The sequence below is a fragment of the Pipistrellus hanaki genome, assembly GCF_964339955.1.
Source record: "Pipistrellus hanaki genome assembly, chromosome: 5".
NCBI lineage: Eukaryota > Metazoa > Chordata > Mammalia > Chiroptera > Vespertilionidae > Pipistrellus > Pipistrellus hanaki.
This window is the reverse complement of record NC_140507.1, coordinates 82,243,451-82,267,956: the sequence shown is the minus strand read 5'-3', so window position 1 is coordinate 82,267,956 and position 24,506 is coordinate 82,243,451. Positions and strand designations below refer to the sequence as shown.

Here is a 24,506-nt window from a genome sequence, read left to right as displayed (position 1 = left end):
GCAGAGCCCCTAAGAAAGCACTTCATAAGTGTGTTTCCCACGGCCAGTGTTAAAGCGTGGGGCATCAATAACGATGTCACAGGTAGACTGGTCTAGGCTTAGGTTTAATTTGTTATCAGCCATGATGAAACCAAGCTGGCTGTTGGGGAGGGCAGTTAGCACCCACCACCAGAGGCAGGGATGCTTCAACAACAAAAACAAGAACAAAAAAAAAGAAAAAGAAAAAAAAAGCACCTAGGAAAACACTGGTAACAGATTACCCAGTGATCACAGGTCTCAGTATGAAAAACTTGAAACCATGTGACGTGAACCTCTAAAAACAAATTTTCACAAGTAATTGCTCATTTCAGGGCCTGGCTGAGTAGCTCCATCTGTACTTAAAACCCACACCTGTAATACTGTGTCCCGCTGCAAAGTGGAGCCAAGCCTGAAAGGCGCTCTGAAAAAAACCACCACTCAGGGTGGAAACTGGAAGGGGTTTAGAACCAGCCCAAAGGGAAAAACCCATTGGAGTCTCAGCCACTCCCCCAGGCCACAAAGCTGCTGGTTTTGGTGGAGATGGAGGCTCAGGGGCGAGACCAGTGCCCAGCTGGGAAGGACTCCCCCCCACATGGGAAGTGAAGTCCCAAGGAAGCCCAATAAGCAGATTTCTTATCCTTTGCTTCCATCTTAAAGGGTCACTCCGCTGCACTTACCCAGTTCCTAGCCTGCCCCATATATGGACTAAACAATGCAGGAAAACCAGAGCCGAGGGGACAAAAGAAAAATATAGCCAACACATCATTTCTTTATTGTGTTTCAGATCTAAAACTTCCTTGTGACATTATGTATAGCCATTTATTCCAGCCTGTTTTTGGAACTTCTGGTTTGATCAACCTTTTGGTTTTACATTATCAGCAAAGATTTACTCAAAGTAAATACAAGTGACCCCCCTCCCCAAATCTACCTCCCTGCACTAGATACTTTGCTAAGGATTATAAAACTTCAGCTGTCATTTAAGAAAATATCTATTTTTTCATTTATTTTCATTTATTTCAGAAAGGGAGAGATAGAAACATCAATAATGAGAATAAGCTGTCTCTTGTGTGTGTGCGCGCGCGCACGCACACACACACACACACACACACACACACACACACACACGCACACTGGGGATCGAGCCTACCACCGAATCATGTGCCCTTGACTAGAATCAAACCCAAGACCCTTCAGTCTGCAGGCTAATGCTCTATCCATTGAGCCAAACCAGCTAGGGCATAGCTGTTATTTTAATGAAAGCTCAGAGTTCTTTAAGCAATGTCATGTGCAGCATATAACTTGGCATACACACACACACACACACACACACACACACACACACAACCCTATGGCGCAACAGCAAAGACCACTTCCATTACTTACACTCCCCTGTGATGAGAATGCTTATATTACAAAGAAAACTCTTCCCTTTGTCACTGCCCCTAGGAGAGATGTGTGGAACACAGGGCAGGGCTGTATTCAATAGCCTCTTTCATTTCCTCTGCACTTTTTGCTTCAAGATCTTGGAGAGTGAATCAGAGGCCCCTGGAGAAGGGCCATTCTCTGCCTTGTCCAAGGTGTGGTCCTACCTTCACAGTTGGGACAATGAGGACCAGAGTCCCCATGTCATGGTCAGAATGGCCAGAGCCATGAGCAGCTCCAAGGAAGTATGGATGTCTGTGAACATACACATATGCACTTGGCCATTTCAAACCTGCATTTCAAAATGAGGAATAAGCTTGTGAACCCCACCCCCCAGTCCACGGAATGGCGACATTTTTAAGTTTCTAGTTGATGTCAGAGGTCTGTGTCCCAGATAACTAGGGACCATTAAAATTGTCATTTGAGCCTAGAGGCTCCTACATTCTCACTGCTTCTGGAAACCAGGTCCTCTCAGCCCTGAAACTCCTAGGGGACCCCAGGACCCCAGCACTGTGGCAGATTTTTCAGGGGGTGAACTTGGCTACTGAGAGAACACACTTACTGTTAACATCCTTTCCCAGTATATTCAAACCCCACACCAGAGGGGTATTTAACAATGCCTTGTCTGAAACATCTTAAAGTCCATCACATAAACACCCACTTAGGGCTTATCATAGATGTTACAACACAAAGTGGGAAATTGAAGATAAATGCAGAAGGGGTGTGGAACTTTAAAATGGTAGAAATGAACTAAAGACTAAAGCAAGCATATCAAAGGCCATGAGTTTGACATGCTTGGACTAAAGCCTCTCATATTCTTGCTCTTTTAAAAAATTCTCTTTTAAAAAGCAGTTCACTGTCCTTTATTACCATCCCTGGTAATGGCCGAAAAAATTTTAAACATATTTCTTATTGATTTCAGAGAGGGAAAAGGAGAGATAGAAACATCAATGATGAGAGAATAATTGATATGCTGCCACCTGCATGCCCCCCACCCCTCCAACCCAGGCATGTGCCCTGACTAGGAATTGAACTGTGATCTCCTGATTCATAGGTTGATACTCAACCACTGAACCACACCAGCTGGGCTTGCATTTTAAAAAGCTACATTTTCATCCTATTAAGTTGTCCTTGATGGGAATGTGCCTGGGGGTGCTGGGCTGGATGGAGAAGGCAAAGCCAGGGCCTAGCTGTCCTGTCCTCGGCCTGAGGTGGTCTGGTCCAGCAAGGTGAGATAAGAGGTGGTTCCTGAGTGCAACTGAGCCAAGTTCTGATGGGGCTGGGGATGAACATATGCCTCGAGTCACAGACCCAGTCAATCTGGATGGGAGGGTGGTAGCACTTGAGCTGTCATTTTAATAAAACGCACCCCTCCAGTGCATGAGTGACTTTGGCCCAGACACCTGATTCAGTTACTGCATATAACTGAGGTCTATTTGCTGGGAGTGGCCAGCCCAGTGCTCCTTGTTGGACGATTTGGAGTTTGGCCCATGTAACTGAACAGAGAGGGCTAACAGCTCAGGGTAGTACGAAAGATGGGTATTTATTTACCAGGCTCGCGCGTGGGCATGCATGCATGCATACACACACACACACACACACACACACACACACACACACACAAGCAAGAAATAGAAATGCTTGCATACTGAGTTTTTGGTGTATAAACACATCCTTTCCCCATACTCCTGAATGTTAATTTCCCTTTCTCCCCTAATCCCTGCATTTTGTTATGAAAGCCACACTTCCCTGCCCTCCCCTTACCTTCCTTCAGCCCATATACTCAAAACAAAAATCAATGAGAAGTTCAGGGTTTTATAGAACAAAAAATTAGAACATTTTGCAAAGTTAGGTCTTCAACCACATTAAAAATGTTTTCTAAACACTGATATTCACTCACACATGAGAGGGGGTTAAATGAGCCTTTATTAGAATGTTGAAGCAATGTGTTCAAAGGCAGCCCTATAAAATAAGGATTTTAAGTTAAGTCCCTAACTGCATGGACAGGAAAACCAGGGCAGGAGCTGAAGTGGGGAGCGATGTACCCCGTCTCCACGTCAACACATGCATGTGCACACACGGAACACCCTCACATGTGCTTGGAGCTGGCGCTGTGTGCAGCTCACACATGACATCTGCCTTTCCTCATGGAACTGATTTTTAAGGAGTGGGAAAACCAAAATGAAACATGACTTAGAGCAGACCTGATCCTTTGTAAGACATTTCTGTAGACTCTAAAGAGGTTTAAAAAAAAAAAAAAAAAAAAAAAAAAAAAGTCTGAAGGCGAACACTGGCAGCACGGCCCTCCTTTAAGGGAAGGTTCTAAACTAGACCCAAACAGAAACCCTAGAGTCTGTGAGGGGTAGGGGCATCGCCCCACCTGACACACCTGATGGGAGCACAAGCCAGGGCAGCTTGGGATGTTGTCTATCAAAATAAGAAGGAAAAGAAAAGGAAAAAATTAATAAAATAAACCACAACAACAACAACAAAAAAAAACACGATAGCCCGCCCCTCCAACTTCCTGCTCAGGCTCTGTATGTTGCTGCCATTTTTCTACTCCCTTCTCCAAGGGCAGCAGCGTGGCTTTCAGGATCCCAGGCACTCTGGCTGGGTCTGGGTTGCAGTTTGTTCTTCTGCTAAGTGTGGGAGGTTGGGGGTCTCCAGAACGAGCAGCAGTACAGGCCTTCTGCTGGAGCAAACGGGCTGGTCAGTCAGCGGCCCATCCTCTGGGGCACGAGGGCCGTGCTCGGCAGGAACCCCTGGGTCTGCATGGTTTACTTTAAACTCCATCATCATGAGGTGATTAAAAAAACTTGTCAACCTAGAGATTGCCGTGAAGGAAGGCAGTCAAAGATTGGGAGGCTAAGTGGGGAAAAAGCAAAAAGAAAACAACGGTCCACTCAACTTCCAAAGCCCCGAGCTCCGGTCTTGCCCGAGTGTGTCACAGTGTCCAGGCTGCCCATGTGCCCTGAGGGGGCTGAAGAGGAGGGTGGGAGCAGAAACAGCCCCCGAAGTCCAATTTTCTGCTGGTGTTGGGCAAACTAAAGGCAAAGAAAGGAGGAAAGCCCATGGGAAAGGTCCCCCAGTAATAATAATCCTCATCCACCTGTGAAGCGGCCCTCCAGCCACAAGACTTTGCAGCCAAGAATGAAGGGAGCTCTTGCTTCCGCAGTGCGGCAGACACTCGCTTGCTCGCTCTCTTGGGGAGCAGGATGTCTTCCCCAGCGAGCAGAGGGTGGCGGGCCAGGTGGGAAGGAAGAGGGAGCCTATTCTCCACAAGGCCGGCTCACACTATTTCCACGTGGCCGACTGGGGGATGGAGCGTGGCGGGATCATGTCCAGGAGGTACTCCCGCTGGCGGTCCACAGCCGAGGAGGTCTTGTGCACTGTCAAGCTGGGGCTGACAAACGCAAGCGCCCCACCTGCAACAGAACAGAGCAACAGGCTGAGATGGTCCCAGTCAGGGGTAGGCTCCCATGAGGACACTGAGTGGGCAGCCAAAATCCCACCTCAGAACTAAAGAGAATTTAAGAAATAACTTGCCCAGCTAGTTTGGCTCAGTGGATAGACTGTCGGTCTGAGGACTAGAGTCCCAGGTTTGATTCTGGTCAGGGGTTGTGCAGGAGGCAACCAACTGATGTGTTTCTCTCACATTAATGTTTCTCTCTGTTTCTTCCTCTCTTCCATTCTCCCTAAAAAAAAAAAAAAATCAATGGAAAAATATCCTCGGGTGAGGATTAACAAAAAAAAAAAAAGAAAGAAAGAAAGAAAAAAAGAGGAAGAAAAGAAATAACTCAATCTCCTTTACAATATTCTTAGCCTCTGCCACAGTAACAGATATTCCATAGGCTGAGAGCTCTGTTAACTGAGGTGGCTACCACAGTGCTATTTAGAACTGAAAAATAACAAATGACTGAACTATGCAACTGGGAAATTAGTATGATGGAATAGCCATCAAAAAGAATAGGGTAACATTCTCTAATTAAATCATTCAAAGAATGGCACACATAGCATAATCCCTTTGTAGGACACTCACATGTAGGACATGTGAATGAAGAGGCAGACTGAGGAAGGCCTCCAAGTGCTATATTTGTTCTCCTGGAGTAGAAAATACCAGCTTTGCCATCATCTTCCTTTTTCATATTATCTAAATATTCCCAAAGTATCACTTTTACCACTGGAAAATGATACACACACACACCAGCACACAGGATTTTGGCTGGCCTGGCCTAAGGACTGCCCTGGATCCCCAGCTACAGCAGCAGGGCTCTCCCAAGAGTATTTTTGATGGAGGTTAATAGACTTTGTGGAACAAGGATTCTGAGGTCGAATGCATTAGAGTCCTCTCTGCATATTCAAGGCAGCACCACCAACTAGATCCCACCCAATTTCTCTCAAACCACCACCTAGAAACTCAGGGTAACCTGGAGCTCTGGCAGAACTCTCCTGGGAAATGTGGCTTCTAAGCCTTGACACTTTTACCTCTAATCTGACTGTGGAACACAGCAACCATTTATTCCTTCATATTCTCTTTCAAACATCACCCTTAAGTGCACACACAGATTCACATGATTGCTATCACAGTGTACACATACATATACTCATACTTGACTGTTCCCATTTCATAGACTTCTAAATTTCCCACAAAAAGAATTTCTATCTAGCCTGTGAGTTCTTAGTTGTATATATCTTACACACACTGAGCAAAAGTATCTTTGCCTAGTATTTACAAATGCTCTTCGCTTTCCAGGTGGTCCAAATCCTTCTGTGGTCAGATGAATGTCTTCTCCTAAGCTCCTCTCCTACGGGAGACTCTGGTCAGCTGCATGTACAGTGGGTTCCTGTGTTTCCATTGCACAAACAGCCTTACTTTCTCAGGTCTAACGAGGGTTCCTCTATGATGGCGTTTCTTCTTCCTATAGGGGTGTGGCATGTGCTCACTCCCACAAATGAGCGCTCTCACCCATCTCCTTTGCTCAGCCTTTTGTGTCTAGCGTTCACTTTCCGGTTTTGCTTTGTGTTTTTAGTATTTATATATTTTTTTGTAAATAATTTTTTTATTGATTTCAGAGAGGGAGAGGGGGAGAGCGATAGAAACATCAACTATGAAAGAGAATCATTGATTGGATGCTTCCTGCACGCCCCCTACTGGGAAATGAACAGGCAACCTGGGCAAGTACCCTGACCTGGAACAAAACCATGACCTGCTGGTTCATAAGTCAACTCTCAACCACTGAGCCACACCCAGCCTTGACTTCAAAATTTTTATTATTGATTTTAAAGAGAGGAAGGGAGAGGAAAGGAGTGAGAGAAACATCATGTGAAAGGGTAACATTGATCAACTACCTCCTGCATGTCCACTGGGGGTCAAGCCTACAACTCAGGCACGTGCTCTGACCGGACATTGAACTGGCACCCTCTCTGTGTATGGGACAATGCTCAGCCAACTGAGCCACATTGGCTGGGCTCACTTTTTCGTTTTTTGTTTTGCTGAATATATCAAGATTTTATTGTCATATAATAAAACAAAATATGAAGCTTAGAATTGGATCACGTGACCTTTTCTTTTCTTATCTCTTCCCAGTTAAAAATGCTTGCATCTCTTAATAGCCAAGCATTCTCTTAGATCTGCAGTTAGGCTCAACGCAGTCAAGCCTCAGCACAATCTTCTTTGTATTGATAGTTTTAGCCTTTTTTTTGGGATATCAGCTTGTCTGCCCACCATAACCACTCTGCTTCCTGTCATAGCGCTGCTTTCCCTGTGCACACAGGAATCCTTGCCCTTCTTGTACTGTGTTACTTTGTGGGGCTTGATGCCTACCACCCTTCTTATAGAAAGTTCAGCGGGTTTTAGGAACATTCACCATGTTTGCAAGCGCTATCAGCAGGGAAAGTCACTTTTTAATTAAAAAAATATATATATATTTTATTGATTTTTTACAGAGAGGAAGAGAGAGGGATAGACAGTTAGAAACATCAATGAGAAAGAAACATCGATCAGCTGCCTCCTGCACACCCCCTCAACAGGGGATGTGCTCGCAACCAAGGTACATGCCCTTGACCGGAATTGAACCTGGGACCTATCCACTGAGCCAAACCGGTTTCAGCCACTTTTTCATTTTTGATGGACAGAAATATTGCATACTAATCTCAATGCTAGCACATAAATAAGAAACTTTTAAAATACGATGACCTAGGATGGCAGGACTGAGGGAGATTAAAAAATATCTGCCTGAGCGCCTCCTCATCCCCTGGGGTTGTTCTTAAAATGTTGTCTCCCCAGGAGTTTGGGCGACTGACTGAACATGCAAGGTGCCTCCCCACCTCAGTTAAACTCCCAGCCCTCATCCCAGAGTCCCCCTCCTCACCCCTGCATTTTTAAAAAAATATATATTTTATTGATTTTCCACAGAGAGGAAGGGAGAGGGATAGAGAGTTAGAAACATTGATGAAAGAGATACATCGACCAGCTGCCTCTTGCACACCCCCCATCAGGGATGTGCCCGCAACCAATGTACATGCGCTTGGCAGGAATCGAACCTGGGACCTTTCAGTCCACAGACCGACGCTCTATCCACTGAGCCAAACCGGTTTCGGCTCACCCCTGCATTCTTATTCTATTTTGATCTGTCCAAGCCAGAAGAAGGTGGGAAGAGTGGCCCTCAGATCAGGAAATAAAAGACACTATCTGGATGAACAAAAAATAGTATAGCAGAAAAGGCACAAGTTAACAAAGGTGTTCCCTTTGCCAGGGGCCAGGAGCCAAGGGGATAGATAAACATCTGCGGTGCCAGAAGTTTATTGGATGATGAGAGTAACTGGCTGAACTGGGCCTGTCTTGTTTTGAGTGAAGGGTTAAGAGTTTGGGTACCGAGTGTGGAGACCCTGAGCGTTACTTACTATTTACCCAGGAATGCCACTTGTTGAGGTCATCCTATTTAGTGAACAAGAGAGATTCAGCTGAAGAGTTGGAGGCAGTGTTCTCAGGGAGCAGGTCTGGGGTTCAGGGCCCTTTGTGCCATTTCCTTTCATCATATGCAACTCTTTGCTAAAATAAGAAAGGGATGGACCCAACCACGGCAAGGTCCCTATTTTGAGCCCCTTGGCGGCTTGCCTACCTACCTGTACTCAGGGGTGCCTTCTTCCAGTTGGAGGTGGCATTGCCCTTGCCAGAACTAACGGCTCTCTCGGAATGTTTGCCGGTCCTGCTGACAAGAGCTGTGGCTGAGGCTGCATTCTGCAGTTTGGGCGACTGACTGAACGTGTGCAGGACGCCTCGGGGTGTCGTGGCCGAGCCCCGGGACAGCTGGCTGGAGGCCTGCAATGGAAAGAGGGTGCAATGGCTCATATGGGAAAGGAAAAGGTAGAGGGTGAGGTGCTCAGTGCAGCCTTTCCTTGCTGTGGCTGACCTCTTCCCACCCACACGGGGTCCCTAAAGTCCAAAATCAGGAGACCAGGTAAGTTACACCAAGGGGACAGGGGAAGGAAAGAGGGAGAGAGAGAAACAGAGAGACAGACGCAGGCTGCTGACGTGGTCACGGACTGGGGCGTGAGGGCTGGTTGGTGGCTCGGTGCAGGGGACTCCCAGCACTGTAGTTCTGACCTGTAGCACAGCCCCGTTACTCCAGTCGCGGGCTTCTCCTGAGCGGAACGCCAACTTACGCCGGGGTTTTATGACCTATACAAATGGGGGTTGAAATCAAGATCAGCACCATCCACAGGCTGGCCCAGGGCGACCTAGAGTGACCAAAGGGCAGCAGCTGTGGCCACACGAGGCCTAGTCCCCATATGACAGGCTGTTTCCCGAGGACAGTGTGGCCTCCCACTATTATAGGGACCTTGAGAAGATGTGGTCATTAGTGAATTACAAATGACTTCCAAGGACACAAAAAACTGCCAACACAAAGCTTTGGATCTATATGGGGTGGAAAGCAGAGCATTAAAAAAAAAAACAAAAAAAAAAAAAAACAAAAAAAAAAACAGCAGCCAAAAAAAACTTGATTTTAAACTTCTTTCTCTCCTTAATTTAGATAGAACATTTCTTCAGAACGCCTCTTTTGTATCTCAATGTGGCTTTCAGAAAAGTCCTTATAGACAAGAAGTACTTGTCGGCGGCACAATGAAAGTGAAAGCTACAAAATCTAAAAAAACTGCAAATTAGTATTTTCACCACTAAACACCACCATTAAACGCAATTTAGACGCAGTTGACAATCAGGCAGATGCTTGCCGGGTGTGGACAGAATGCCAGGACATGTTGTGTGCTAGCAACAACGTCCCTGCCAGGGAAGAGCGTTTCTCCTGGAGGATGAGGCCCCAGTCAAGTTCCCAGACCTCCAGGTCACAATGCTGGCTCCTAGACAAGAGCTCACCTGCTTCAGAGTGGGATGTGGGGCAGTGGCAGGCTCAACTTTGACCTGCACAGGAGCTGCACCCTGTTGCAAAAGGCGCTGCTCGATCTCCTGCTCCTGCTGCAGTGCCTTCACGAAGGCAGCCTTCAGCCTGCTTGTGTGCTCCACCTTGAGTGCCTTCTTCTGGTTGGATGCCATGCAGTTCTCACACATAATGGCACCGCCCTTCTCCTCTCGCCAGCGGCATGTGAAGTCCGTCTTGCACTGCGCACACATGTAGGGCTCCCGGGACAGTACAACGGCAGCTGACATCCTGCCTGCTATAGGGCAGATGGGTGGGCTCACATCAAAGGAACAAGATGCCAATCAGAACCCCCACTACCCAGCATGCAGGATACAAGAGGGGCAGCATCCTAAGCCAGGTGGCTCAGTGGCTATCAGAGAACCAAAGCCTTAGTAGATGCCGACTGTGTACAGATACTGGGCCATCCTCAGGGAAGCCTTTCAGGCTGAAGCTTTGGAAATGCTGTAGGTCAGGCATCCTTGGTACCAACTCTCAAAAACATTACATAGTGCCATCAGCTTGGCTTCTCCCAATGGCCTTGCCCAGCCACAGTGTAGGACAGGGAGGCATCTCGTCCTGACTTGGCCTCCCGCCTGTCCTTCCTATACAAGCCTTGCAGCAACAGGGTTTTAAAAAAAATCCTCACCCAAGAATATTTTTTCAATTGATTTCTGAGAGAGTGAAAGGGAGGGGTAGGGAGAGAAGGGGAGAGAGGGGGAGATATATTGGTTGTCTCCCACACCAGCCCAGGGAACTCAGGTATGTGGCCTTGACCAGGATTTGAATTGGCAACACTTCGTTGCGTGAGCCGATGCTCTATCACAGAGCTACATCAGCTAGAGCTCGCAGCTGCTCTTTTGCTAATAATATTACCATTATTCATTATAAAGAAGACATCAAAGGGAGCCAGACATACATCCAGGCCATGTCAGAGCTTGCACCCCTCTCTGTAGTCCCTCAAGGTAACCTGATAGGCGGAGCCTGTCAGCCCCTCCTCGTTATGCCTTCTCCTCAGCTATAAGCATTTGAAAAGATCACACAGGAAGAGGGTTCAGGCTGGCTGCTCAATTCATGTCACTATCAGCTCCACCTCAGGCCACAAGTGTCCTTAGTTCAGTGGCTGGTGGCGACCCCCTAAGAGTTAACACTGTCTTTACCTCCATTTTCAATATTGTTTTTGCTCACTATTCTGTTTATGCTCTTTTATTCCTAAAAGCTCCTACCATACAGGTGCATTTTCCAAATTGTTTACAATGAGGGTTATTTAGTGAGTCTGTCGTAAGTGTAGGTACCCTCTCCCATCTTGAGTGCTCAGAACACTCAAAGCTCTGCAAAGTTCCGCCCCTGTGTTGACTTCCTGTTTGGAAGCAAAGCCTGTCATGTCAGTCTTGGGCAGGCATTTCTCCTCACTGCCCACACCAACATCACAGTGCGGCTGCTTGGCACCCTGGACCATGCATGTGGGGATCTTGAGCTTCACCAGGGCCTGGCTCTCAGGAGGCCCTAACAGGAAAGGTGCCTGCAATGTGTTTACGAAGCTGTTGAACTTCTGCCCTGGCTGGGTGCCTCAATTAGTTGGAGCATTGTCCAGTATACTAAATGGTTGCAAGTTTGATTCCTGGTTAGGGCACAAACCTAGGTTCCAGGTTCGATTCCCGATTGGAAAGCACATGGGAGTCAACCAATTGATGTTTTCTCTCTCTTTCTCCCTTCCTCTCTTGCTAAAATCTACACATGATCTCGGGTGAGGATTAAAAAAAAAAAAAAAAAAAAAAAAAGCTATTAAACCTCACAGCAAGTAGAACTGATGATACAATGTTACCCTTAGCATCTAAAATACCCAATATCTTTAAGACAGCTCTGGGTACACCACAGGTGCATAGACAGGTGCTGTACGTTGAGAAAAACCTATGTTACAGAAACTTTAGTGGCAAGAGATAAAAACAACCCTACCTTAGGGCCCACTCACCTTGCGTCTCCAGCAGGTTCTGTACCACCTCCTCCAGGCCGACCAGGTAGATAAATTCGTTATTGGCAGCGCTGGGCAGGAAGTTCATCTCTGGGGCAGGGGGCTTGGGTGGGGGGATTTCAAGCAGCGTCTTCTCCAGCTGTTTGCGCAGTGCGAGCTTGGCAGCCGCCTGCCGGCTGGCTGGAGAATCACCAGATGTGACCACGGAAGTCACGCTGGTGGGGGTGGAGTTGCCCTGAGCAGAGGTGACTGTCGTTCCTTTCAGTGAGGCTGGGGATGGCTTTTGGGAAATAACAACATGGTCAGAGTGCTAGGGGTAACCAGCACTGCGGCAGGCTCTACTCGCTGCACCCACAGCCCAGGTCAGCACCATTAGTTGCACTAATTAATGAGTCCCCGAGAGAGAAATTCCAAGCTGCTTGATACCTGTGAGCAGCAGGCAGAGTAGCAATAAACCATTCACCCTATGAAATGACCAATCTTGTATACACACTGTTGAGGCTTAGCAGATATTCAATAATCCATACACATTAAAAAAAAATCTATAATTTGCTGCATTTTGCCAGGATATCCATAAAGCAACCCATCACTATAACCAAGACAATAGGCATCCCCTTGGCAATGTCCCTGCAGCACCAACCCAGACAGCTCTATGGTCTGGCAGCCTCCTTCCTCACAGGGGTGCAATGGTGGTTCAAGTGTCATCCGTGGCATTTCCCTGTGAGCATCTTTGTGTGTGCTTATCTGGAGATGCTAATGTCCTTATCAGGATTGCAGGAGAGAGCAGTTTCTGCACCAACCTCTCACCCTGAGGTCACACCGCACCACCCCACTGTGCCTCAACCCTTGCTATTCCTGCACTACTTTATCCTCTTTGTCTAGACTCCAGTGGCCAATGCTCCATAGTCTCCTTGCTCCAGTTCACTCACCCTCAACAATGTCAAGTGCTCTCCCCAAAACCTGAAACTGACCATGATAGTGCTCTTAGCTTCATAAGGTAGAGGACCCTTTGGAAATCTGAAGAAAAGCGGCACACACCGTCCCCAGGAAAACGCACACACCTGATGACTTGCCTATAACACATCACAGGTTTTACGAAGCACAGATGTTTCCCAGGACCCTTACCCCCTCGAGAAGGTCTCAAAGTCAAAGAGACTCCTCAACACAGAGGCTGCCATCACAGCATCTTGACCTAGCCAAAGCCTCATTGACCGACCAGCCAGTTCTCCCCTGAACCCTCCTTGGGGTCACCACCCCACTGCGAACAGAACCCCCTGGCACCACTGCTACTGGCCTGCTTTCTTTTATCCTCCCTGCACACTGAGCTGAGAATAGGGTCTAGCACCTGGAGGGATCCAGATCAAGGGTTATGGGGTAAACTGCTTGTATAGGTCAAGCTTTTGTTTTGCCAAGACATTACTATGTGGCAGTAGGACTGCACTTGATCATGAGCTAGAGAAGGCAGGCAAGAATATATTAGGCCAATGGAGGCAGAGATGCTGACTCACCCATCAGCAAAAGCCCCTGCTACCCAATAATTTTATCTGTCAATGAGGCTTTGCTTCTAGCCTATTGCCCCCCCCCCCCCCATCCCATCTTCCTGGCTCTGTTGGGTGGGGACAAACACATCCCATCTAGGAGTGTTTGTCCAGAATTGAAGGGACTTGTGAATAAGAATAGGTACACTGGTGCCATGAGGACATTTGCAGACACATGATCCTCATGTGCTTGTGCCTACAGGGGTTAAGGGTAGGAAAGGCTCTAGTGCCCCCCAGCCATCCCCAGGCCCACCAAACACTTTAGCTGGCACTATCTATGCCCCAAACCTGCCTTCCCCAAGACCTCAGATTCCCATCTCAGCTCAGGTCTGCACCCCTCACCCTTTCAGCAACTCTCCACTTCTGTCATGTGGCAGATCTGAGTATCTGCCTGTGACCTTCATGCCTGACAGCCCAGAGGAGCTCAAATACAAAGCACAGGGATGTCCAAAGCCCCACTTGGCTCTGAGGTCACACCGCACCACCGCACCACCCCACTGTCCCTAAGGACCGTGGACTTTTGGGGGCAGCTGCATGATACACTCCCCATGTCAGCAGAACATGGCCCTCACCTGTGGGATATTGACGAGCAGACTGGTGTTGGGGACATTGGCAACACGGATAAGGCCTTGCTGGATGATCCTCTGTCCCTGGATTTGCACATTGGGCACAGACGCCCGGGGGGCCAGGAGGAGTGGAGGTGGCCCCGTGCTGGAATGTTGTCTGATGTTGTGGATTTGCTGTGGGGTGGGATGGGGACAAGACAATGAGGGACAATGGAGGGAGACGGAGGAAAAGACTGGCTCATAGCCCCAGCCTGAGAATTGGAAAGGGTTGTTTATGTGAGGTAAACCATTGCCTGGGGCTGCCTGGCCATATTCCTGTCCCAAGGGTGCACCCTTGCTCACCTGAGCCCCCCTGACAAGCGGGGGCATGACGACCTGTGAGCTTGCCTGCGGCCCCAACTTTGAGGACATCTGCTGCCCACCACGGACCAGGGGCGGTGGGATGACACTACCAGGCATTCGAGTCGAAGAGGTCTGTCAAAAGATACCAATTCCATATCTTAACACGTTGTTTGTTTGTTTTTAAACAAACAGGTATACTATTTTTGTAAAAGCACATACTTATTAACCAAAAAAGGAGGAGATAATAGAAAACACATAAATGCAACAAGGAACATAAGACTCCAACAAGAGACCTGTAAACATGGGCTCAGTCAAGACACAGGCCCCACCAGAGCAAGAGTCCAGCTAATCAGGACAGGCACCTGCTGGTGTGAGCTGTGGACTCAGGCTTGTTTAAAGGGATCTGGGCCCCTGTCCAGACCTCAGTCCTATGGCCGGGAGGGAGAATCCTTTGAGCAGAAGAGGCCAGGAGCCTTGCTGGGTCAAGATCCCACTGCCTTTGGGAGACTCTGAATGAAAGGAGCCCAATATGTTTAGGTAGGGCCTTAGTTCTCTCTCCAGTGTCAAAAGGGGCGGTCATCGGTGGGGCTTTCCATCTGTTGGTATGATTTGTTTATGATGTCAATGGTGGCTTTAGTTTGGGAATATAAGCATTCTTTATTTTGGGGACCCAGTCTAATCAGAAGGAACAGGGCTACTCAAGAGCCTGACGAGAAAGGAACTGACCTGAAGTGATGGCTTCCCGGAAGGAATGTTCTGGGTGCCCCGCACGAGCGGGGGAGGGGTGGTCACGGCGCTCCCAGTGGAGCCTGTGGGCTGCAAGAGAGCAGGAGACTCGTTAGATGAGACAGCCATCAGTCCTGCCCACCCCATAATCCTGATGAAGGAGGACTGATTTTCTTCCTATTCCAAAGGTACTAAAGTTTGCAAAGGTTTTGCTTCCAGCCTGGTAAGTGACCCTTGCCTATCTGCGACAGGAATTGGCATGTACAAAAACGGGCAAAGGAATAAAAAAGAAGGAATTCTCATCATTTGCAGCAAACTGGATGGAATTGGAGAACATCATGCTGAGTGAAATAAGCCAATCAATGAAAGAGAAACACCACATGACGTCACTCATTTGTGGATAACAAAGAGCATTATAAACTGATGAACCAAAAGATATATATAGAGACAGTATATCAACAAGTAGACTGTCAAATTACAGTGGGGAGGGGAGGAAGATCTGGGGGAGATAATAGATCAACCGAAGGACTTTTATACATGCATATAAGTACAACCAATGGACACAAAACTCTGGGGAGGGAGGGGATGTGTGGGAGGGAGGGTGGGGGGCAAAAAAAAAAAATCAACAAAATATATTAAAAAATAAAAATAAAAAAATAAAAGCACACACACACACACACAAAAAAAAATAAATAAATAAATAAAATAAAAAAATAACAAAAACGGGCAAAGGAGAGCTTTTCCAGCACGACTTCACCGCCTGGGGACTCCTGCCATCACTCTGTGGCTCTGCCTGTCAGGGGACAGGAAAAGCAGGCAATGGGAAAGGACCCAGGGCCTGGGCAGGTTAATACCAACCTTAGGGTTCTTTTAACATTTTAAAAAAATATGTTTTTATTTATTTCAGCGAGAGGAAGGGAGAGGGAGAGTTGGAAACGAGGAGAATCATTGATCAGCTGCCTCCTGCATGCCCGCTACTGGGGATCGGGCCTGCAACCCATGCGAGAGCCCTGACCGAGAATTGAACCATGACTCCTGGTTCATAGGTCGATACTCAATGACTGACTGATACCAGCCAGGCTCAACCTTGGGATTCTTTTTTTTTTTTTTTTTAATTTATTTTATTGATTTTCTACATAGAGAAAGGGAGAGAGTTAGAAACATCGATGAGAGAGAGTGTCATCGACCAGCTGCCTCTTGCACGCCCCCTACTGAGGATGTGCCCGTAACCAAGGTACATGCCCTTGACTGGAATCGAACCTTTCAGTCCACAGGCTGACGCTCTATCCACGGAGCCAAACCGGTTTCGGCTCAACCTTGGGATTCTTAAAGTAACATTCCACTAGGGAAGGGACAGTGACATAGTTGGGTCACTTTACCTTATCTTCAACAACTGATAAGGAAACAATAGGCAGGTTCTGTCCACCAGAAATTAATTGAAATCAGTCAGGCCACATCCACTTGCTGACTGAGTGGGATGGGAACTCAAATAAGCCCCCAAATCAGACCAGTGAGTGTCTTTCTCCTGTCCCTCTCTCTTAGGGAATACGAGTTCTACACATTCTGTCAGCCATCCTGCCTGCCATGTAATCACTTTCCTGGTTTAGTGATAGTGGTTTTTTTTCTTTTTAAATATATTTTTATTGATTTCAGAGAGGAAGAGAGAGACAGAAACAACAATGATTAGAGGAGGAAATCATTGATTGGCTGCCTCCTGCATGCCCTCTTCTGGGGCCTGAGCCCACAACCTGGGAATGTGCCCTTGACCAGAATCAAACTTGGCATCCTTGAGTCTCACTCTATCCACGGAGCCAAACCAGCTAGGGTACGATAGTGCTTATGATAAGAGCAGCTGCATAACTAATCATAAACCTTCCCAGAAATCCAACAAAACACGAACTTGTCCTATAAGTTCACAGGGTGAGCTCAGAGCAGGACCACAAAGAACTTCAGGCACTGGGACAGAGCCTCTGTCCACAACTCCAGATGAAAACAGATGCCCAAATTAAAACACAGCAGCTTCTCCAGGCCAGCACAGCCACCCGAGGGCAGGAGGCCATTTTAAAAACAAACTTGGGCCCTACCCTGTTTGGCTCAGAGGATAGAGCGTTGGCCTGTGGACTAAAGGGTCCCGGATTCAATTCCGGTCAAGGGTATATACCATGGTTGCGGGCACATCCCCAGTGGGGGGTGTGCATGAGGCAGCTGTTCGATGTTTCTCTCTCATCAATGTTTCTAACTCTCTATCCCTCTCCCTTCCTCTCTGTGAAAGATCAATAAAATATATATTATTTAATAAATAATATTATTTATATTATTTAAATATAAAAATTTAAAAACAAATCCAGGACAGAGCTCTGAACCTTGAAGTGTGCTTCCAGCAGCTTCATACATCTGTTTTTTACTCCCTTCATACTTTTACAGGAAGTAAGTTTTACGTATTCAGATTTGGAACATTCTAGACTAAGCAGGACTCTCAATATCCTCTCACTGACATCCTTTTAGCTAAATACAAAATGGGACCTTTTGTATTTAGCTTAAGTTTCTATTCAGACCCTCATGCCCCCGAGGAAACCCGTCTCCCATGATTAGCCTTTCTGACCCCAGCTCTGAATGGCTTCCACTGACCCTTGAGGAAGGTACAGACGTGCACAAACCTTCTGGGTGGTGGTTTCCTTTTGTATTTGACTCTGCCGCAACTTTTTCAATAAAACGAGTTTTGCTTCTTCTAACCGTAACTCTTCTTTCAGCTGCTTAATCATCCTTTCTCGTTCTTCAGGACTGCTTTTCTGCAAGCGCAAGAGAAGAGGGTTGAGAGGGAGGCCCGGCACCCAGGAGCACAGGCCCCACGGTCACCGCTATATTCAGAGATGTGTTCACTGGAGTGTTCCCTAGCAGGGGGACAAGACTCACCATTAGGTCCTCAGTGCTGGTCTCCTGCAAGGTCTCTTTTGGAAGACCATTCACCCTCGGGCTCGCAGGCTGCTCATTGTCGGAGAGCACAATCACATCAGGCGAGGGGGCTCTCTTCTCGGGCTTTATGTCACTGTGGAGCAGGGACGGCGAGTTGTTACCAGAGCATACTGACTGTGCTGGACTCTGTTCCCCAGAACCCCTCCAGGTGCCCAGACTAAAACACAGACAAAGCAAGGAGATGGCAAGCACACTGCCCTACTGGTGGCAACATCTCTCCTTGTGTCCTCCCTGATAGTCTCTCTGCCACCCATACTAAGCTGCCTTCTCTCATTGTACTCACCATGCAGTACCCAAACCCACATGTTTATGGCTCTGCCCCTCCCAGTTCCAATTGGGACTGTTCTTGGTGCCTGCCTTTATGTCCCCAGGGATGAGGACACCTATATGTCTTAGGATGACACAGACATTTTGGAAAACGCCACTCATCACTACTCTTTCCTTTACAATATGGCTAGGTGTTAAATTAAAAACGTCAGTAGTTAACCACTGAGCAACTCCAGTCAGAGCTAGAGTGTTGGGCCGTACACCAAAAGGTCACAAGTTCAGTTCCCAGTCAAGGGCACATATCTGGGTTGTGGGGCATGCTCCCCACCTCTGGTTGGGACATATGCGGGAGCAACCAGTCGATGTGTCTCTCACATCACGTCCATGCCCCCACCCCCCACTCCTTTTCAGTTTCTCTGAAAAGCAATGGGGGAAAAATATCCCCGGGAGAGGATTAACAACAAAAAAACAAGCAAACAAAAATCTCAGTGGTTACAGCCTCGGCCAGTACACTGAAGAAGAGTCATGGGTTCAATTCTTGGACAAGGACACATACCTGCGCAGCTCCCCACCCCCGCCGCGCCTTCCTCCCTTCCTAAAAATATCAATGGGGAAAATATCCTTGCGTGAGGATTAATATAAACAGGGAAACAAACACATGGCCCTGGATCCTGACTGAGGTCCTTCCTGGACCACATGTGGCCCCTTCAACCTTCCAGTGTAACGTGGCTATATGTTTTGAAATAGACTATAATACTGAACACATTTTATCTTGCAAATCTGGATGCTCTTATTCTATCTGATCTGCTCACAAATTGGTTTCCAGCAACCTCTATCCCCCATGCTCTAACAGAGGGTGAAGTGGTCTGGTGCCAAGGCTACCCCTGCCATTACTCTGGCCCTCTTACCCAAACCCTGTCCACTCCCAAGTCTCCTAAGACATATATGCACATCTGAGCCTCTACTATGGTGTCATTGACCCTATACACAGAATCAAAGGGTCCCAAGATGGCACTTCGTCCCCAACAAAGTGGCTCCATTTGCTGAGGGCAAATGTAAACATTCTGGCTTCAAGTCTGGTTGAAGGAATCAAATCTTTCCCTTAGCAGCAAAATCAACCAAGGACCAAACTGGTCCGCTAGGTGGCACTGTTGCCCAGAGAACAAACGATAAAGTTAACTTAGGAACAGAAGTTATTCCACTCTTTCCACTACATCTCTGCAAAGCAAGGGCAGAGTTATAGAGAACTGCTGCTTAATAGCCCACTAAACCGCCTTTGCTGTCCCTGGTGTGAGCTGCACATTTACAGAGGACTAGACCCTGAGGGTTCCCTGACTCTCCTGGATCCTGGACCCTAGTTGGCTGCAGGCAGGCGGGGCAGCAGCCCAGGCAGAACCACATCTAGAATTACAGACTGCAGGCACTTCCTAAGGAAGTGTGTGCTGAGATGAGGGTAATCTACAGGGATTGATCACTTTTTATCATCTCAGTGAGGGTGTGCACTTCTTCGGTGGGCGAGATGTAAAAAATAAAAATAAATAAAAAAGAAAAGAAAGAAAGAAAAGAAACTGGCCAGAGGGAAGAGGGCAGGGTGAGGGAACCAGACCATCTGGAAGCTGCAGCTCCCTGAGATGGCCACTCTGACCGCAGCACTCCTAGGTCCCATCTTAGACTGACATTAATCAATAACTCATCCAAGAGATGACATCACCTCCCATCAAAGATCACTTAGCATCCCAGCAGGGAGTGAACTTCCTGTATGCACTCAGGCCACCAAAAAGTCATGTGATGAAGGCATTTCCCTCCTCCGTCATGTGACTCTTTAACTGTGCCTTCCTTGTGAAAACCATGGCAACAGCCAGTTCTAACCAGTTTGTGACAAGCAGCCTTCATTTTAAGAAGTGAGGTAGGTTTCAGGTGTTTTTAGAAAATGGAGGAGCCCAGTTCACCCTGGAACTGCCAGGCTGGAGGGCACTTCCTGTGTGATGTCCACCCACAGAGACTATAATACGTTACAGAGACTGGGTCATTTCCAAACAAAGAGGGGCCACCAGCCCCTCTAGTTTCCAACATGAAAAACTTCCCTAAGCTCCATCTTTAAAACAAGGGTGCTTCAAGTCTCTCAGTTCCTTCCCAAAGAATTCTTTTAATTCAGGAAAAAGAATGCCTCTTTGATACAGAATCAGAATTAACATGGATTTTTTAAAATTGTTTTAAATAATAGAACCATTTAGGCCAGGGGAACAAAAGCAGAGGAAATCTAGCTAGCCCAACATGCTAGAGGGACGGTGGCATGGCCAGGTACACTGCTTCAGTCCAAGGCAGTGACCTGGGCACCGAGTTTATTTGGAAGCTACAAGACTTGAGGCAAATCCGATAAGCCCATCCTGCCCATCTTGGGAACCCTTATGTAAAATACTGTGATCAAGAGATTTTACATGACCTATGAAAAAAATCACTGGACGCAAGCCAGGCTGTAATCAGTGAAAATTGTCTCACTACCTCATCTCCTTGAACAGTCTCTGGCTAAGCACACACAGAACCCTCTCAGGTTTTCTGGAGGTAAGACCAGGATTGTAAACTTAACTTTATAACAGGATCCTGCGTCCACAACGCCAAGCTACTGTCCCAGGTGTTCACCAGCCAGAGGACAGAATGAGGTTAATATTTAGTGTACTCTGCCCCCTCACCCATCTGTGCCAGGGGAAGCAGCCTCATAGAGGAAACAGTCAGAAACTCTGACCTTTGTTCTCTGAATGAGCCTGCCTGATGCTGGGGAAAGAGTGCTTCATCTACTCATGCATTCATCCATTCAAGTCACTTAACTCTGATTTGCTGAACGCTACCTAAGAAGTAGGGATAGTGCCAGGCAGGGAGGATAAACCCCCGGATAAAAAGGTGGTTCTGTCCTTAGGATCTACCAAGAGGGACAGGACCACCACCCACATCAGCTCAGGAGCAGCTGGGCAGCTTCTCCAGGGCTTTAGAAATGTAGCATCTTTCTGCTTTGCCCTACACCTTGCTCAATCTAAGCCTGAATTTTAACAAGACTCCTGAGATTCCCGCACACACTAAGAGAGCTGGGAATGACTGGGCCCAATAAGGCCTCAGGACATCAAAGTCCTCCAGAGGGCCAGCGGCAACCAGCCATTCCCTGCCAGGACCTTCTTCTCTGCAACTCCCCAGCCCGGCAGCTGGGTCCAGAAGCAGGTAGCTGCTAGTTGTGGTTAAAGGTGGAGTGAGGTGTTGCTAGATCAGCACCAGCCTCACCCGCTCCTTCTGCAAACCCCAACCTGGGCCTGAGGGCATTCCTCCCACTGGAACCCATTCACACCTCCCAGGCCAAGCCAATTCTTATCCACCCCAACCAGTCCCACCAGTCTCTATACCATGGGATCATCCTGTCTTGGGCTCTGACATTCACCACCATTCCCTTCACCACTCTCTCAAATCCTCCTTTACAAGATGCACTTGAAACCTTTTGTGCCCTCATAAGGCCCCTGGGTTCTCCTACCCCAAGCTAGGGCTGCAAGTAGTTACAAAAAGTGGCCAGAACTCCACTGCTCTACTTGTAGCCTGTCTCTAGAAGGCCCATGTACTGGATGTTCCCAGGATGACCCAACAAGCAAAGGGCAAAACAGGAATCCAGTCCTGATATGATACTATGGACCCAGAAGAGGGGGAGGGGCTCTGCTCCTCACTAGAGGCAGAAGAGCAGGAATCTTCTCCTAGTGCCACACTGGCTAGGAGTGCAGAGAGGACACAGGGCCTCCTCCCAGAGCCCATGGCCATGCTCACAAAGGCCTGCCATGAGTGGGCACTGTGCACCAGGCTTGCACACTAGGGAAGAGGGCAGGTGTTGCTGTCACACTCCCACAAAACCACCTGTGGTCTTCACTTGATTCTGCCTCTTGCAAGTGGAGGAGCCTAGGGCAAGGCAAGACACTTTCCTCTCTGTGCCCCTAAAGAACAGGAACAGGGGTTTCAGCTCAGCTGCTCCTCAGAGCTCAAAATTGTTCAGATAACTTAGGAAGCTGTTAGGACATCAGGGTCCCAACCTTTCCTAAAGCATTAAGAGGCTGCTCACGGTGAATGCAGGCTTCGCACACAATGGACTACTGAGGTAACTAACATTCAAATATTCTCAAACCTAGGAGGGCAGGGTTTGTGTCTGTTCTGTGAGCAACTGTCCCAGCAGCTACAGGATGGTCTGACATAGTGGGTTTTCAAGCAACAGGACTGGCACATGCCCACTTCCTCATCTTCCCTGGTACCTGGTTCCAGGACGGGATCTGTTAAGTCCACAAGGAACGCAGCAATACCTGCAGAGTGACTAATAATCTTGCACACGTGGGTGACTATGTCCATAGGCACAATCAATGCAGTGTTGCTAAAGGATGTGCAAATTAACTTAAAAGGATTTCTGAATTCTGTGTTATGTGTCTTTTCAGAACACAGGCCCTTAAGTTCAACCTCTAGCCTGTGAGTCCAGGATCCTGGTGGATGTTAAGAGGAAGTCCCAACACTCGTGGTTGACAGAACCCTGTACAGAGAACTAGCACTCCACCCTGATGAGGTCATCAGCCCAGCTTTGAGAGCCCTGTGAAGGCGCTCATTCCAGCTGACCCTTGACTGTGCTCATACTCCATCTAGTCCTGTTCCCATGATCTGGGCTGGTTTTGTGACTTGCTCTCTCTTACAGGAACGTGGAGGAAGCAACATTGCAAACTTTTTTTTTCTTTTAAATATATATTTTATTGATTTTACACAGAGAGGAATTGAGAGGGATAGAGAGCTAGAAACGTCAATGAGAGAAACATCAACCAGCCGCCTCCTGCACACCCCCCACCGGTGATGTGCCCGCAACCAAAGTACATGCCCTTGACTGGAATCGAACCCAGGACCTTTCAGTCCGCAGCCCGACGCTCTATCCATTTAGCCAAACCGGTTTTGGCCATTGCAAGCTTTTGAGGCAAGGCCACAGGAACCTTGCAGCTCCCACTTCAGCCCCTAGAGTGAGCCCATGAAGGCCCATGTACCGCAGCTCCCGAGACCACCTTGGTGTAAAATGCCAAGCTAGTTGCATGGAAAGAGGGTCTCTAAGGGACAGAAACAGACATGGAGATGAGCCTATCCATCCCACATGAGTGACAAAGCCACCAGTCATCCAGCTCAGCTCATGTGGAACTGCAAGAACAAGAGCCCAAGAAGCAGTGCCCTGCTTAGACCAGCCAACAGACAATTACACACCAATACATCATTACATTAAACCACTAAGACAATGGGGCCAACAGGGAGTGAGCCCACATTATGGTAACTCCTTGTCCTCCCTCAGACTGTCACCAACAGAGGCCATCTAACCTAGACATTATCCTGGATAGGAAGGGGGGAAGAAAAGGTTTTTCCTGGTAGCCACCCCTGCTGACTCTCAAAGCCCCCAAAGGGACCAGTGCAGTTCTCCACACATGTATGTCCTGTGGCAGATACAGAACTTGGGATAAGATGGACATGGAGTTCCAGGAAGACTGAGCAAGAGACCAGAGCTGCCCAACAAAGGGGGTGAGGAGAAAGTCCCACAGGAAAGGAGGGGCCATCCTCAAGCCTATGAGCCACCAGTTTCAGATACAACCTAGAGTGATATCTGAGTCACAGCTAAAAGCAATTCCAATGAGCACCTCTCCACCTCCCCATTTCCAGAAACACTTCTTAGAAAGGCCCTACCAGAAAATAAGAGTTATCGCAGTTCCCGGGGAAGTCCTACCATTTGGCATCATCTCACTGGCAGGGCCCTGTGAACTGGGTGTCTTGACAGACACACATTTCTGGGGCCTTTCATGGCCACCTGGGCATAGAGGCTGCTCACTGGAATCCCACCCTCCTTTCCCAATGGATACCATTCAATCAGAGACATTTGATGTGATTAGACAGGAAGCTCCGCTGCCTGGATAGATTGTGCCCCACAGTCCACGTCCTGCCTGCCCCTTAGGGGGAGAGGTGCCTGGTCCCCTCCCCAGACCCTTACAGCCCTGGAGTCCACCAGCTTGCTTCCCACCCCTCTGCTTGAATCCCTTCTTGGCATCCACTGCTACTTCTCCCAGCACTGTAATTTGACACCCTGTTGGCTGGGATGTCAAGAGAAAAGTCTGCTTTGTGGGGGCCTGGAAGTCAGAACACATTTTGCTTCTTGGCCACAAAGGCCATGGAGGTGAGCAGCTGCAATGGGATTTTTGAAACCTAGCCATCATTCTTCCTGGAGACTTCAGGTCTG

General features: G+C 47.9%; 1 protein-coding gene across 7 annotated transcripts in view; it reads right to left on the bottom strand.

The window, feature by feature from the left end:
- Positions 1-3,348: 3,348 nt before the first annotated feature.
- The window catches only part of GATAD2A (GATA zinc finger domain containing 2A), a 114,319-nt gene continuing 93,161 nt past the window's right edge, over positions 3,349-24,506 (bottom strand). For 5 of the 7 annotated variants that reach the window (XM_084883783.1, XM_084883788.1, XM_084883785.1 and 2 more), the window contains 10 exons: positions 17,912-18,044; positions 17,656-17,787; positions 14,999-15,088; positions 14,273-14,404; positions 13,937-14,104; positions 11,827-12,106; positions 9,815-10,113; positions 9,047-9,121; positions 8,566-8,761; positions 3,349-4,865 (listed from right to left, as the gene is read on the bottom strand). In XM_084883783.1, coding sequence (XP_084739909.1) covers positions 4,735-4,865; positions 8,566-8,761; positions 9,047-9,121; positions 9,815-10,113; positions 11,827-12,106; positions 13,937-14,104; positions 14,273-14,404; positions 14,999-15,088; positions 17,656-17,787; positions 17,912-18,044 — 1,636 coding nt within the window. In that variant the 3' untranslated portion in view covers positions 3,349-4,734. The remainder of the gene's footprint in view (positions 4,866-8,565; positions 8,762-9,046; positions 9,122-9,814; positions 10,114-11,826; positions 12,107-13,936; positions 14,105-14,272; positions 14,405-14,998; positions 15,089-17,655; positions 17,788-17,911; positions 18,045-24,506) is intronic. The other 2 variants (XM_084883784.1, XM_084883787.1) reach the window with 2 other exon arrangements.